The 15,945-nt window shown below is 46.1% G+C and overlaps 1 protein-coding gene across 1 annotated transcript in view; it reads right to left on the reverse strand.

Moving 5' to 3' along the window:
- CROT (carnitine O-octanoyltransferase) overlaps nt 1–15,945 on the reverse strand; it is a 103,481-nt gene that overhangs the window by 52,252 nt on the left and 35,284 nt on the right. The window contains exons 5-8 of the mRNA XM_073629685.1: nt 10,680–10,804; nt 2,755–2,863; nt 351–444; nt 137–262 (exon numbers count right to left, since the gene is read on the reverse strand). Of these exons, the coding sequence (XP_073485786.1) occupies nt 137–262; nt 351–444; nt 2,755–2,863; nt 10,680–10,804 (454 nt within the window). The remainder of the gene's footprint in view (nt 1–136; nt 263–350; nt 445–2,754; nt 2,864–10,679; nt 10,805–15,945) is intronic.

Genomic DNA, 15,945 nt, shown 5'->3' on the forward strand with positions numbered 1-15,945 from the left:
TCTGGTAGGGGCAGGAGGTAGACACAGCCAACAGAGACCCCCAGAAGTGAACAGCAGCAGTTACAGGGGGTTCTTAAACCGTATAAAAACTGTGGTATTAACTGGAGTTTAGGAAAATGAGACAATACTTTCTTACCTGGCTGTAATCTTCAGGTGTTCCATGTGGGCTGTCTTCATCAAGAGACACAATAAACAGGCTGCTCTGGATTTGCTCAAGATGAGAAAGATTCTTTGGGTCTAGACTAATGAGATGCTCACGAGACTAAAAGGAAATCACAGCAATGGAGACATGGTAAAACACCAATGCCTAGTCTAGAAACATATGAGAAATGCATTATATGTTTACCAACCAGAGCCCAGCGGGTCCTCTCTTCTGTGGTCAAAGCGGAAAGCCCAATCCCGTCACGCTGACTTTGGCATATGTTCTGAACATAAGAGAGCTGCCTAAAAAAGAACAACATGTGTGGGGCACAATGAATGAAATTAGAGTAGATTTTGTTCATAGCAACCAATTAATACAGATTTAAAGATGTTTCACTGAAAATAGACGTGTGTTATTACTCTGAATAGGTAATATCTCTATGGCTGTGCGTTACACTCCCTAACAAGTAAGTTCCAATTCAACTTTAAAGTTTAAAGGGGTTGTAAACCCTTGAGGTTTTTCACCTTAATGCATTCTATTAGTGTGGAGGTTAAAGTGGCTCCCACTTTATGGCGTGTGTCAATATCTATCTGGGTGCTGTGAGATCCTGCTGTTTGTTATACCACTTAACTGAATAAATGTAAGTGTATTTCCTTAAAAAGAGAAGTACAGCCACAGCTCGTTTGCTTGTACTTCTCCTATGGATCACAGGAGTGCTCACAGGGGGCGGAGCAGAGAGCTGCTGACTGACAGTCAGCAGCTCTCTGTTTACTGAGTTGTGATAACCGAGCGAACTACGGTGTTCGATCGCTCAGTTCTCAGTGTTAGAGGCGCAGGGGACAGGTGCAGCATCCACCTAGGTAAGTATAAATATACAATAACCCCAAACTTATCTTTTAAGCTTGGCTGGTATTTTTTGTATGCAAACTAACAACCAACGATACTGCACTATTGGAGATTGTTTCCTATATTCTGGGAGTTCTATGGCATCATCCTAGCTAGGGAAATTCTATCATTGGAGGAGGAAGTGAGCAGAGGACCTGCCATCAGGAGTACAGGATTGATTTCCTTTATGCTATGTTGGCCCATCTGAGGGCCTTGTCCTAAGGTGAGCGTGCATTTCACCTGGTGACGTCACAAGGCTCCGGAAGGAAGAGGGATGAAGATGGACATGGCCACCAGTGGGGACATCGCGGGCTTCGTTTGTAGGTAAGTGCAACATAATGGGCTAGTATATGATGCGTACTAGCCCATTATGCTTTTACTTTTCAGGGAAATAAAGAGGAAGTAAAACCCATCAGGGCTTACTTCCTCTTTAAGAAAGGACTGGATTATTTCCTAAATGCACATCATATAACTGGTTACTAATATTTATAGGTAAAGTTGATCCAGGGAATATCTGATTGCCTCTTGGGGGTTCGATCAAAAGGGGTTGTATGGCTCAGAACAGTGGAAAACAAAGTCTTGCTTTGGAAGTTGCAGTCAGGGTGTCCAAGCTGAGGTGTCCCTCCATACACCAATAGACAATGTAGTCATCAGGAAAAAGAAGCAGCCGGTATCGCCATAACATCAAGCGTATTTATTGTAAAGCCTTCACAGTGAGTACAGTCAACAGCAGACGTGTTTCGGCTATAAGCCTTGTTCCCCCACTGGAGCAAATTGGATCATGCTTTATTTGGGTTTTTTGCCTTCTTCTGGATAAACTATGGGTATTGGATAGTGTATATGGAGGGTTTTCTATGAGAGTGTTTTTTTTTTGTGTTGGTTGAACTGGATGGACTTTTCTGCAACCAGATTAACTATGTAACTAAACTAATTCTGCAGCATTGGGAATATGTAGAAAAATATCATAATAGGACTGATACTTTTAACAGCTAACGCCTTACATTTAACATTGAGTTCTATGTCCATTATGAATTTAAATAGTTAATTTAGGCCAAGCTGGCCAAAGCAAACAATTTCTATTACATATTGATGCACCAGTGAGCACTGCATTAGCTACATACCTGTATAGTAAGTGGTGCATTGTTCCGCAGCAGTATGGGCGCCTTCTTGTCTGCTGCTGGGACTAAATTGAGTCAGCCTGAAGGCTTCTCAGCCATTCAGGAGAAGCTTTGCCATTTCATCAATTTACAATGTACATAAGGCTTCCCTTATCAGCTGAGGTGGAGAGGCAGATGGGCGATGTCACGATTTTCACTGTCAGTGTTGATGGGGGAATCCCTCCTGCAGCGCTATTGTGTTAGGCTAGCAGGAAGTGTGGGAAGCCTTCCCCACCAGCAGAATACAATGATCACTGCTGACAACTATAGCTGCCAGCAGTAGTGGGGTGAAAAAAACCTGATAAGCTGGTTGTACTGAAGTTGATTGATGGATTGACGTCAGTAAGACCAGCCTGCCCATAGATGGATCGAAAGTTCACAGATTCCTGTTGAACCAGCTGAATTTGGATCCATCTATGGCTGGCTTTACTTTTTGCCTTGTAAGACACCATCAAACTTTTGTCCATATAATGCATTTCCTCCAACTAAACTGTCCGCCAGACTGCGGTTGGGAATTGGATAACGTTGGGAGCATGTCTGGAAAAATCAGGCAAAGAACAATAAAAATACCGTAATAGCTCTGGTGGGGAGAGGATCTGGTCATCAATAACAGCATCGAAGGTGAAGATTCGCCCCCGGCACATGACCACCAGGTGGGTGGGGCAACTGCCTTCGCTCTCTGGAATAAAGCACACATTCCAACATTTATATATATTAGTAATAGAAGGCCAACAGACAGGTGTATCAAAGACTGGCTTCTCATAGCTAGCTGGCTTCTCAATGACCTTAGAGTGATAATAAAGATTCTTTTTTCTTTTTTAAATAAAACAACAAACGTTATACTTACCTGCTCTATGCAATGGTTTTGCACGGATCAGCCCTGATCCTTTTCTTCTGGGGTCCCCTGCCGGCACTCCTCTTCAGCAAATGCCCCTATTGAAAGCCGCTTCCCATGGGGGCACTCGTGCGGGCTCGCTCCTGAGCCGCCTTGTCTGTGTCCATTGACACAGACAAGGCGGCTCAGCCCCGCACCCCATCAAAGTATTTGAATGACAGCAGCCGGAGACATTGGCTCCTGGCAGTTTACCTTAAAGTGGATGTAAACCCAATGTCATCCTTTCTAAACTACTGCCATAGGGGTTATCTATAAGGATATACATGCCTCCTGCATGTATCTTTACCTGTCAAATGTCTCCCCTCTGTCTGTTATGAGACCCGAAAAACTGCAGATTCTGTGGGCGGGTCTGTTGTCTGGAGCTCGGTGGGCGGAGTCGTGATGTCAGTAGACTCCCCGCCCACCTCTACACTCCCCTTGTCAATATGCATTCTCTCCTATGTATTTCTTACATTGAACTTCTGCTATGATCTCTAACATCCAGTGAAAAGACAGGAAAGTAACCACATGACTTCAGCATGCCAAATCATGCTGAGGTGTGGAACAGCCAATCCTTGGAGAGCTGCTGAAGAAAGGAGTGGGGGTGGGTACACCTATCACTCACAGCAAGGGGGAGGATTTGACAAAGTTTTTCTCTGTTTGTCAAGATTCATCTCACTGAACAATAAAAGAGGATTGCTCAGAGATGGATTAACTCGTTGTGGCAAGACTGGGCTCAAATGATAGGAAATCTTATACTCTACATTATGACATCAAAAAAAAAAAAAAAAAATTCGGGTTTACATCCACTTTAACGCATAGAATTCACAAAGGTAAAAACTTTTAGGCTTTAGAACTACTTTAGGGCCCACATAGTGCGGTGACTGGAGGTTTTACGCACTGGAAGAACGCTAGTCTTCCAGCACGGAAACAGCAATTGTTTTCTATGTGCCCCTTTCTCACTGCAAGCAGACAGGAGGTGCGGTGCAGTGAGCTGCGATAAAATGCGATGCAGACATGCTGCAATATAATGGATTTGTAATTGTTGACATTACTTTTTACAGTGGACCTCCTCTTTAACTTGGTATTGACACCCGCAGCGGACCGCAAGCACACTACGATTGCAATGCAGTGCAGGAAACATTGCGTATATATCTATGTTTGTCCCAGGCATGTTTGAGGTCTTGATTTTGGTTTCATATTGAAATAACTGCCCTCCTGAACCTTATTCACCCCCTTGATGCATTTAAAGGTTTCAATTGTGTTTCTTATCAATATCTTTCTCTAAGTGAGGTCTGCAGAACTGGGCACAGTATTCTAAATTAGGTCTCACTAAAGATCTATATAGAGGGATCAGAACCTCTTTCCTCCTGCTGGTGATTCCTCCACTGCCTGGTCGCAAGGTTTGCTGATTTTGCAATCATTCAAAATAAGCACCCCCAAATCTTTTCCTTCTGTAATGCTGGCTAACACTGTACTAGGGATAGACCGGTATCATTTTTTCAGGGCCGATACCAAATAATCGTCCGCCTTTCAGGCCAATAACAGGTGCCTATATTCTGTACATTAAAATTTTTGAAAAATCAACACAATTTCTACACAAATCTGGTATGGCTGGCTCCCTGCTGTGGGTGGCTGGCTGGCATGGAACGGTGCACCCTGTTGTGGGTGGGTGGCTGGCACGGTGCACCCTGCTGTGGGTGGCTGGCTGGCAAGGTGCACCCTGCTGTGGTTGGCTGGCACGGTGCACCCTGCTGTGGGTGGGTGGCTGGCACGGACAGTGCACCATGCTGTGGCTGGCTGGCCTGGCTCCCTGCTGTGGGTGGGTGGTGGTGGCACCCTGCTGTGGGTGGCCTGGCTCCCTGTTGTAGGTGGCTGGCTGGCAGTGGCTGGCACGAACAGTGCACCCTGCTATGGGTGGCTGGCCTTGCTCCCTGCTGTGGCTGGCTGGTGTGTCCTCTCTTATCCCGTTCCACGCACTGTTTGCCGAGGCGAGGGGGGCGGAGGCCTTTGTCCATGTAGAAGAAGCCAGGACTCCGAAGGTTTGCAGGCCCAGTGCACGGAGGCGTGTGGCGCAACATACGTAATGACTGTATGGGCCTGCAAACCTTCTGAGCCCTTGCTTCTTCTACCTGGGCCTGGCCCCCTTCCTATGATGATGATGTTATTAGTGCACACTGGGGCCCGGGCCCCAAAAAGATGGTTGCCACGACGCAGCCGCAAGTTTTTTGTCTCCTAAGAATTTCAGCAGGCGGCACCGGCGGGCCCCCTTCCTCGGCCGGGCCCTCGGACCACGCAATGACAGGGGAGGTCTGACCAATATCTGTAAAGTTTCTGACCGATACCAATTATATTAAAAATTACGAATATCGGCCCTTTTAAAAATCGGTCGACCCCTACACTGTACCCCCAATGTTGTACTTTCTCAAGGGATTCTTTTTCCCCAAGTGCATTATTTTACATTTTAAAAAAAGGAAACATTGAACTGCAGTCTCCACTGCTTTGACCAATCTTCCAGCAACGCCAAATCATTCCATGTTAGACACCTCCAGGGATATCAATCCTATTACACACCTTTGTATCATATGTGTATAATATAGAGGACACAGAGCCAGTTATTATAATAACTACTTGGTTTATACGCCACCTATAGGTGAATGGACACTGGTAGATCAATCAAACAGGAACTCCTCCCCTATATAACCCCTCCAATATAGGAAGTACTTCAAGTGTTACTAAACCCAGTAATATGAAAATAGTTAATCTGCCCCCCCCCCCCGCCCCCCAGTGCCCATAGCTTATAAATCATTTTTTTTACATTAAAATACTGCCACTATTTACCTTTTTGGATGATCTGTATACCACAGTTGCATGATAAACTGCACAGTTTCTCCAGCGATAAGAGTTCAGGAAGGAGGAGATTTTCACTTCAGCCTGTATACACGCCCACATGTGTGATTTCAATATCATGTGACCTGGCTAGCTCTGAGAACAAGAAACTGTTCTCTCCAGCATAAAAGACACAACTGAGCATGTGCAGGTCGGCTCCTCTGCCTGTGTTAGCTGGCCTTCCCCAGATAGACAGTGCAGGAGGGGAGGATCTGTGCATACAGGATAAAACCGTCTTTTTACCCAATGCAAAGGATTAACCCCTCAAGTTCCACAGTGAGTATAACAACCATGCTATGTTGCATATACAGACAGATTTTACTGTTGTGAGTTTAGTAACACTTTCAGACAAGCAATAGATTCCCAAAAAAGGAGAGGGATCTTTGTGTCCTGTGTCCAAGAAAAGGATTTTACAGGTAAGCTGTAGAAAAAAAAATATCCAATTTTCTTTATCGTACATCACAGAACACAGAGCCAGTTATTATAATAATAACCACTTGGGACGTCCCAAAGCAATACCCTTGAGGGGAGGGAGACACCATCGCAGAAACAGCCACTGGTAAAGGACCTACTCTACTGTTTTTAATACGCTGAGGCTAAAGGCAGTATCCTCCATGTTTTTGACTTCCACCTGGTAAAAACCCTGTAGATGTTTAAATCAAAGACCATATAGTGGTCTTGCACACCTGGGCCACTGACACCTAATGGCCCAAAATACTCCCACACACCTTTTGTAGAGAACCTCACCCCAGAAAAAAAAAAGGGATTTTGCCCTTTAAACTATAGGCAATGATAAACTGGCAGATCCACTGCTAAATATTTGACCTGGATGCCGCCTGCCCATCCTGGGCTCTTCTGGCAGCACAAACTAGGATTCCTGACAACTCAAGCAGATCCTGATCGCCTGAACTACCTCTAGAGTATGTAGCTATCTTTCTCCTGCCGACTGTGGATTAGGAGAAAATCACAAGGCAAGACACTGTCCTGATTCAAGTGAAAACTAGAAACCACTATAGGCAATAAAAATGATGAGGACGCAACATCACCTTATCATGATGCAAGACCAAGAACGGCTCCTTGCATGAAAGAGCCGCCAACACTGACACTCCACTTAATTAAGTGATAGCAACCAAAGAAGCCACCTTCCAAAATAAAAGACTAATGCCACGTACACACGACTGGACTTTCCGGTAGAAAATGTCCGAAGGAATAATTCCGTCGGACATTCCGATCGTGTGTGGGCTTCATCGGACTTTTTCTTTCTAAAATTCTGACGGACCTAGAAATAGAACATGTTTCAAATCTTTCCGACTGAATCAGTTCCTATCAGGAAAACCGCTCGTCTGTATGCTATTCCGACGGACCAAAAACAACGCAAGGGCAGCTATTTTTCTACTGGCTATTGAACGTCCTTTTTCTAGTCCCGTCGTTTGTCATCGTGTTCTAAACAATTGCCCACACACGTGTGATCGTGTGCAGGCAAGACTGTTTCAGCGGAACTCCGTCGGAAAGACCGTCGGAGTCTATTCTGACGGAAAGTCCGGTCGTGTGTACGCGGCATAACAGATTCTCCCAATTGATTCAGACAATGGCCTCTGCAAGGACAGTCAAGATCAAATTCAAGTCCCAAGGACACAAGAGTGGCCTGACAGGCGGGACTGTCAACGTTACACGCTGTATGAAGTATGAATCAAGGAGTGAGAAACAACGGCTTCTGGAAAAAAATGGATAGGGACAAACTCTGACTCTTAATGGTATTTAAGGCCAATCTCCTTTCCCCTACTGACCGGAGAAAGAAATAGAAAATTTCCCACTCACATATTTCTGCAGGTGCCGTTTCCTGGCTTCACCCAAGGCAAAAAAATATTTCCAAGTCCTGTAATTGAAGTTCCCCGAAGCTGGCTTCCAGGGGCTTAACAGTGCTGAGATACAGGACTCAAGACCATTAGGTCATGCTGGACTGGAAGTGTCCAAGGAGTGACTCCCGCAAGACTCGCTATGTCAGTGTACCAAGCCCTCCTGGGCTGATTCGGCTAACACTATTATCAGAGCTACTACCTCCTGGATTCTTCGCAAAAGATGTGTCAGAAGTCAAAACAGAGGGAAATCGTCAAATAAGGGAGAACTGGTCCCTAAGGTGTTACCAGTGCATCTACCCCTATTGCCAGTGGGATTCTCGTACCCCACACAACCTGTCCCAACTTGTTGTAGAACTTGGAATCTAGTAGATTCATCTGCAGAGTTACCCCTGCCACTATTCAATACCTGGAATATGCACTGACAATAGAGACAGCACTTGTGCTGTTCCAGACAGAATGTGGTTCACCCTCCTGAGCTGCATGACTCCTGATGCCGCCCTGGTGGTTGATATATATGCCCCTGCAGAGGCATTTCTGGATTGAACCTACAACTGGTTTTTCCCATAATCCAGAGCAAGGCGTACTGGCCAAAAAGTTCCAAGATATATTTATGAGCAGTATTCTCTCCTGTGGAGACCAAGTCCACTGAACTGTAGCCACCTTGAAACCAACTGGAGAGACTGACATCAGTGATTATTATCTTCTAAACCCCTGAAAGGAAGAATTCTACCTTTCCCAGATTCCAAACCATCACCCACCAATTTTAGCTCTGCGTTACCCCAGGAACAGAGCCCTCCGGCAATCCAATGCCTGGATCTTCAGCCTAGAAGTTCCAGACAGAGAGAATGATTCTCTACAAAAGACCTGGAGTAGGACTGTACATAGGGAACATGCTTCGACCTAGATACAACTTCTTCCTACAGAAATGTATCGAAGGAAACCCCGGAATCGACTGCTTCCTGAGCAAAGGCTATTGAGGTATAGGGATATTGACACCCCCTGTGTCTTCAAGTCCAGCACCAAGGCTAGGAGCTTTATGAACCCTCAAGAGCTGTGGCCAGCCCAAAGTGCAGAAAAAATGATAACTTTCCACTGCAATTACAGAAATCTTTGATGAGCCTGGAAACAAACCGGCACATGAAGATATGCGTTTACTGATGATTATGGACCCCGAAAGCTACCTCTTGCAGAGATCATCACAAAACAGATCGAGCCTGAAACAGAAGGATGCCCAGGAGTCCAGCCTTCACCCATCACGGCGGGCTGTGTTCTAAAAAGACCTTCAGGGACTGGGTCCCCCTAATCTGGGGTCCACTCCCCTGGACCTGTATAGCACCCTGCAGGAAAACACCTTGGTCAGAACAAACACTGCACAGGGTTCTATTACGCAGGGTCCAGCGCCATAAGGCTGCATTACAGGCAAACCTCGAGGAATCTTCTCTCCTTCCATTCCAATGAGGCTCGGGTACCATCCATTTTGGCTAACAGCTCTTTCGACTGGATGCGAATGAAGTCCATCATTCTAAATAGAACCGCCCAGACCTCCAAGTATGCTCCCAAGCACATGCATCACATCAGTGGCCACCACCTTACAGACACTGGAAAAAAACTGAAGTACTTCCTGTGTAGGGGGGTTATATAGGGGAAGACTTCCTGTTTGATAGAGCTGATTGATCTACCAGTGTCCATTTACCTATAGGTGGAGTATAACCAGCTCTGTGTCCTGTGATGTACGATAAAGAAATATATATTTATTTATTTGTATCATGTATATAATATGAGGTCAAACTTTAACACTTTTAATTTGTATGCAATCAGGCAGGCCCTTACACTACATAATTGAAAGGAAATTGCATTAGAAAAAATTATACAATGTATGGCTGGCTTTTTAATATAATGCAAAGGTCATTGGCTACGGCAGACAAAGCAAACAAAATGAAATACATGTGTATATAGTGCTTAAAATTTCTCTAACAATACGTTAAAATTGTTGAAGGTGAAAATTTTGTGCCAAAAACAAAAAATATTTAAATAAACATATAGTGTGCAAAAAGTCTCTTTCAAATTCAACTTCAACTGTTCTTTTCTTTTGTTCTTCACTATAACATATGCGTCAAATGAAGATCAATAAAACTGTAATCACCTATTAAAGTGAAAACTCACCAGAATGAATGGCAGCTTAAACTACAGGCAGCAAAAACGCGTCAGTAATAAGTAGGGTTCCCCTTTAAATATGCTGCAGCCTCTGTCCAGCTCCTCCAAAACTTGGGCTCCGCCAAAGGTGCATCAGATTGCTGTATAGACAAAGCTCACATACCAAAGCAACAAAAGGGGGTCTATAGTGTAGTATGTAAATCAATAGTGAATACACTAATTACACACACTGCTCACCAAAGATAAAAGTGGGTATGACCTCAAACACGTATATTCATGAGATCTTCCACCGTGATCAAAAGATAACCACCCGGAAAATTTGTTCCACCGATCAACAGACAGAATACAAACTCACCAGAGATAGTTCTGCCCAGTAATAAGCATATCCCACCAGTTGAAAATATGTGATGCCCCATTTAAGGCAACTCCGGTTTTCTTACCTCCCCCACCAGGGTCAATTGGTGTCAGATAGCTGTGAAAAATAAAGCTCACACAACAGAACAATACACAGGGACTAAAGTGTAGTATAGTTAAAGTTAATAGCTAAATAATTGGTAACCAGTCAGTGCAAACAAAAGTAAACCCCTCAGCACTTACATCAGCAGCCACCACTCAGGTACCGATATGGCAGCGCGACCTCATGCAAAAAGCTCCATCCAACACGTTTCACCCAAGCATGCATCCTCAGGGTTCTCCTCAGGGGTTGAAATTGTACTTACCAATCTTAAAGTAGTTGACAATCGAGTCTCTTGTGACACCTGGGATCTTACAAGTGTTGAAGAGATTTCGAAATTGGTGCATATCCAGTGGTCTATTACCAGCCTTGTGCACCCCCAGCCTCTCCCTAAAAGAGACACAGACCTGTACATTAGTGTAAAATAACCCACTGTACAAAAACTACATTCTGTAGAGTTTAGTGATGGTGACTGTAATGCACCTTAAAGAGGAGTTCCAGCAGTTTCTGTGTTTATTAAAAGTCAGCAGCTACAAAAAGTGTAGCTGCTGACTTTTAAAAAAATACACACTCACCTCTCCCACGATTCAGCGTTGCGGTCGCACGAACCCGTGGCTCTATCCGTCATCAGCTGGGCACCCGGCTGTGATAGCTTGCGGCTTCACAGCCAGGTGCACACTGCGCATGTTCGAGTCTCGCTGCGCCCCCTCAATGGCCGGGCAATCTTATGGGACCTGCGACCTTTACATCCAGTTTAAAGTAGAACTATATGCAAAACTTTTTTCATTTTGGATAGAGCACGGGAGCGTTATAACCCCTGTCAGATTTATTTTTTTGTCATCTGTGTCCCATCGCGGATATTTCCCTTCACTTCCTGTCCCATAGCCAAACAGGAAGTAAGGGGAAATTCCTGCAAAATAAGGGAATACCTTGGGGGGCCCCCAGGTCACCGGAACAGGTGTACCCATTGGAAGATTTCCCCTCTATTACTTTTCTGGGGACAACCCAAAAACTCCTTAACAGGGTCACAGACAGGGGTTCTAATCCATCTTAATTTTATTCAAAGCTAAAAAAAAGTTTTTCCTTTAATTATACTTTAAGGAGCCAGTACTTGTAATTTTATCCAACAAATATCAAAGACTAAATTGTTTATTATAGGACAGGGCTACACAACCTTCAGCCCCCTTCAGTTTAAAAAAGACTACAAGACCCAGAAAACCCTAACTCAGGGGTTTCTACATAAAGGGCCAGTTTACGGTCCTTCAGAGTTTAGGGAGCCGGACTGTTGCCAGTGGGAGTAAATAATCCCCCATCATTGGTATTAGGTGAAGGAATAGTGCTGCATTGATTGTTGGAGTCAGTGGATGGAATAGTGTCCCATCTTTGACATTAAGGATGAGCTCCGCCGTGTTCGCACAACCCATGTGCAGAGCCCGCCAGGAAGTCGGCACTGCGCTGCGCTAATCACAGGCAGCGAGACATTTCCCGATCTCTGCAGCCGCGCATCTGGACAATGTCTCACTGCCTGTGATTAGCGCAGCGCCGACTCACATGGGCAGTGCGAACACGTCAGAGCTCATCCTTATTTGGGATTAGTGGGAGGAAATGTGACCCATCGTTGGCGCCAGTGGCAGGAACCATCCCCCATCGTTGGCGCCAGTGGCAGGAACCATCCCCCATCGTTGGCGCCAGTGGCAGGAACCATCCCCCATCGTTGGCGCCAGTGGCAGGAACCATCCCCCATCGTTGGCGCCAGTGGCAGGAACCATCCCCCATCGTTGGCGCCAGTGGCAGGAACCATCCCCCATCGTTGGCGCCAGTGGCAGGAACCATCCCCCATCGTTGGCGCCAGTGGCAGGAACCATCCCCCATCGTTGGCGCCAGTGGCAGGAACCATCCCCCATCGTTGGCGCCAGTGGCAGGAACCATCCCCCATCGTTGGCGCCAGTGGCAGGAACCATCCCCCATCGTTGGCGCCAGTGGCAGGAACCATCCCCCATCGTTGGCGCCAGTGGCAGGAACCATCCCCCATCGTTGGCGCCAGTGGCAGGAACCATCCCCCATCGTTGGCGCCAGTGGCAGGAACCATCCCCCATCGTTGGCGCCAGTGGCAGGAACCATCCCCCATCGTTGGCGCCAGTGGCAGGAACCATCCCCCATCGTTGGCGCCAGTGGCAGGAACCATCCCCCATCGTTGGCGCCAGTGGCAGGAACAATCCCCCATCGTTGGCGTCAGTGGCAGGAACAATCCCCCATCGTTGGCGTCAGTGGCAGGAACAATCCCCCATTGTTGCATTGTTGGCGTCAGTGGCAGTAATGATCCCTCATCGTTGGCGTCAGTGGCAGGAAGGATCCCCCATCATTGGCGTGAGTGGCAGGAATGATCCTCCCATGGTTGGCGTCAGTGGCAGGAATGAGCCCCAATTGTTGCATTGTTAGCGTCAGTGGCAGGAATTAACTGCCATTTTTGACGTCAGTGGCAGGAATTATTCCCCATTATTGGGGTCAGTGGCAGGAATTATCCCCATTGTTGGGGTCAGTGGCAGGAATTATTCCCCATTGTTTGTGTTAGTGGCAGGAATTATTCCCCATTTTCGGTGTCAGTGAAAAGAACAGTGCCCAATTGTTGGTGTCAGTTGGAGGACAAGTGCCTCTTATCAGTGAGAGGAATAGTGCCCCAAGGATCGGATACAGGCAAGCAAAGACGGCATCCAGTCCCCATGCCACAGTGGGAAACACTGCCCTAGGTCACCCAAGATGTAGCCCTGCACTCTCGGGCCAAAGGTTTGTGGACACCTGGCCATCTACTAAGTTCAGGTCTTTACAGTAAAGAGTGCTGTCAATGCTACGGCATACAAAGACATTTGGGCGCTTACAACCTTGTAACGGTTTGGGGAAGGCATTTTCCAGTTCCAGCATGACTGCACCCCTGTGTACAAAGCCAACTCCACAAAGACATGGTATGAAAAGTCTGGTGTGGAGGAAATTGAGACGACTGAGCAGAGCTCTGACCTCAACCCTATTGTACAACTTTGGGATGAATTGGAATGCCAATTCTTATCCAGTTCTACTTGTCAAATATCAGTACCTGACATCACAAATGCCAGAGGCATTGCTGGGACTGAAAAAGACCTAGGGTATCTTCGGGCACCCCAAGGAGAGTAGTGATGTAGTGGACGTATCGTGCCATGGTGAACGGAGGGTGTGGCCAAATAGTTTACAGTGAGAGGGGCTTAAAGGAGCATAGGTAACTAAAACCCGAGTTTTCTTGTACTCAAAAATATACTTTGATTGCTGTGCCACAAAATTTGTACAGAGAGCAGACACCTTAGGTTTCATGTGTTATATTTCTATACAGTAATACCAAACCCTTTCTTTGTATTCCAATTGCCGCAATATCTGTGTTTTTCTGTGGAATGTTTTTACTTTTTTGTATTTATAAATATTATCTTTTAATCTCCAATCATTTCTTGATGATTTTTGTACAATGCCTACATAGTCCCAGTCCCAAAGGGTCTCTGTTGTGATCCCGTGGTAAAAGGCCGCTGTGATTGGCCCTTTATCCTGATCACAGAGCGCGGGCCTGCTCGCTGCATGGGGCACACGGGCAGCTCGATCCCGGCAAAGTAAGCCCGCACTGTAACCATCTTTTGGCTATAGTGCGGATGGGAAGTGGTTAATAAGAAAGTCATCATACGGAGGACATTATTCGTCTCAATTTCCCCCCACTCTTGATAGAGATTAAAAAATATTTGCAGGAATGGCACCGTGGCCTCTTTACCTGGTTTGGACGCTGCAGCATAATCAAAATGAATATTATGCCCAGACTTTTATACTACTTCCAGGCACTCCCGATACAAATACCTATGGCCTTTTTGAAAACAGTCAATAGAGTGATAACGCAATTTGTCTGGGCCAGTAAACCTCCTCGATTGGCACAAACAATACTCCGACTCCCAAAAATGAAGGGTGGCATTGCCCTCCCAGACGCAACCTTATACCACACAGCGTGCCATTTGACCCGAATACTAGATTGGAGCAGACATGAGACCTTGAAACAGTGGGTAAAAATAGAAAACTCCATGACGGGGGTTCAGTTAGACCAAATACCCTGGTGCCAGCAACCTCTACCGAAGCAGATTTTGTCCGACCCCACGGTGGGAGTGACAATCCGGGCCGCGTGGAGGGTTTTTAGAGACTTATCTCTCGCACCTCTCCCGTCCCCGATCACCCCTGTAATACGTAACACGGCTTTCACTCCGGGACTTAGAGATCCTAGATTCCGAGAACTAAAGGGAACAGAGAAATCGCAAGCCAGACATTTTCTCATAGACGGCCATTGGCAAAGTAGACAACAAATTATGGAGGATCCAGCACTGCAGGGGCTCTCTTTTTGGAAAAGGGTTCAGCTCTCCCACTTCATTAGCTCATTATCACCACCGTCCGCATTCAGGAGACAACTAACTCCCTTTGAAATGCTATGTTTAGACCGGACTCCACTGAAACACGCGATTTCCATAACATACCAGCTATTGGTGTCCCCGCAAGCAGGAGTAAAACCTAAATACATAGACAAATGGGAACGAGACTTAGGACTAAAATTTACGGATAAACAGATTGACCGTATAATCCTTTTCTCCCAAAAGACTTCCATCTGTGCAAGACACTTAGAAGCAGGATACAAAGTGTTGTCCCGCTGGTATTGCACGCCAGATCAGATACACAAAATGTTCCCCCGGTCCTCGGACCGGTGCTGGAGGTGTGGGGAGGAAGTTGGAACATTCCTACATGTTTTTTGGTCTTGCAGGTTGATACGGTCCTTTTGGACAGAGGTACACAAGATCGTCCAGAGATTCACGGATCGGGACCTGCCGGACTCCCCTGAGTTCTTCCTTCTGCATCATCATAAGATCCCAACTAAGAGCTACAAGAAATCAATACTACCATTTTTGCTCACCGCAGCAAAAAGTTGTATCCCACTGTATTGGAAGCAGACCCAACCACCGACGGTAGCTGTATGGCTGAACAGAGTAGCTGACATACATGCAATGGAGGACTTGGTGGTCACGGAAAAAGGTCTAAGTGAAAAATTCTCCAAAAAATGGTACTTCTGGCAAGAATTTATCTATTCTGAGGAATACGGACAGCTAGTAAATCGTTCCCCATGAAGGGGAATAAGTGCAAAATGTCCCCGATGATGTGTCTGTGGCTGGCCGGAGGCGTTTGCTGCCCCGCCCCCCCCCCCCCAGTTGAGGAACGGGGGGGTAGTCCCCCCCCTCTCTTTTTTTTTTTTTTTTCCCCTACCCTCTAAGCTCCCACCTTGTCTTCTTTCATCTTCTTCCCCTTATTCTAACCTCCCACTTTCTATTTTTCAACATTTCCCTTTTCTATTTATTGTGCTACCCGATGTTTTTACATCGGTCGTAGACTTAAGGGGTTGGTGTGTATTGACGCCGGCCCCTTAACTAAATCCTTAAAACACGGCTCATGCCGGAAAAAATTACAAGGGTCATGCGGGATACGGAGGCCTC

This window comes from Aquarana catesbeiana, linkage group LG05, assembly GCF_042186555.1.
Source record: "Aquarana catesbeiana isolate 2022-GZ linkage group LG05, ASM4218655v1, whole genome shotgun sequence".
Classification (NCBI taxonomy): Eukaryota; Metazoa; Chordata; class Amphibia; order Anura; family Ranidae; genus Aquarana; species Aquarana catesbeiana.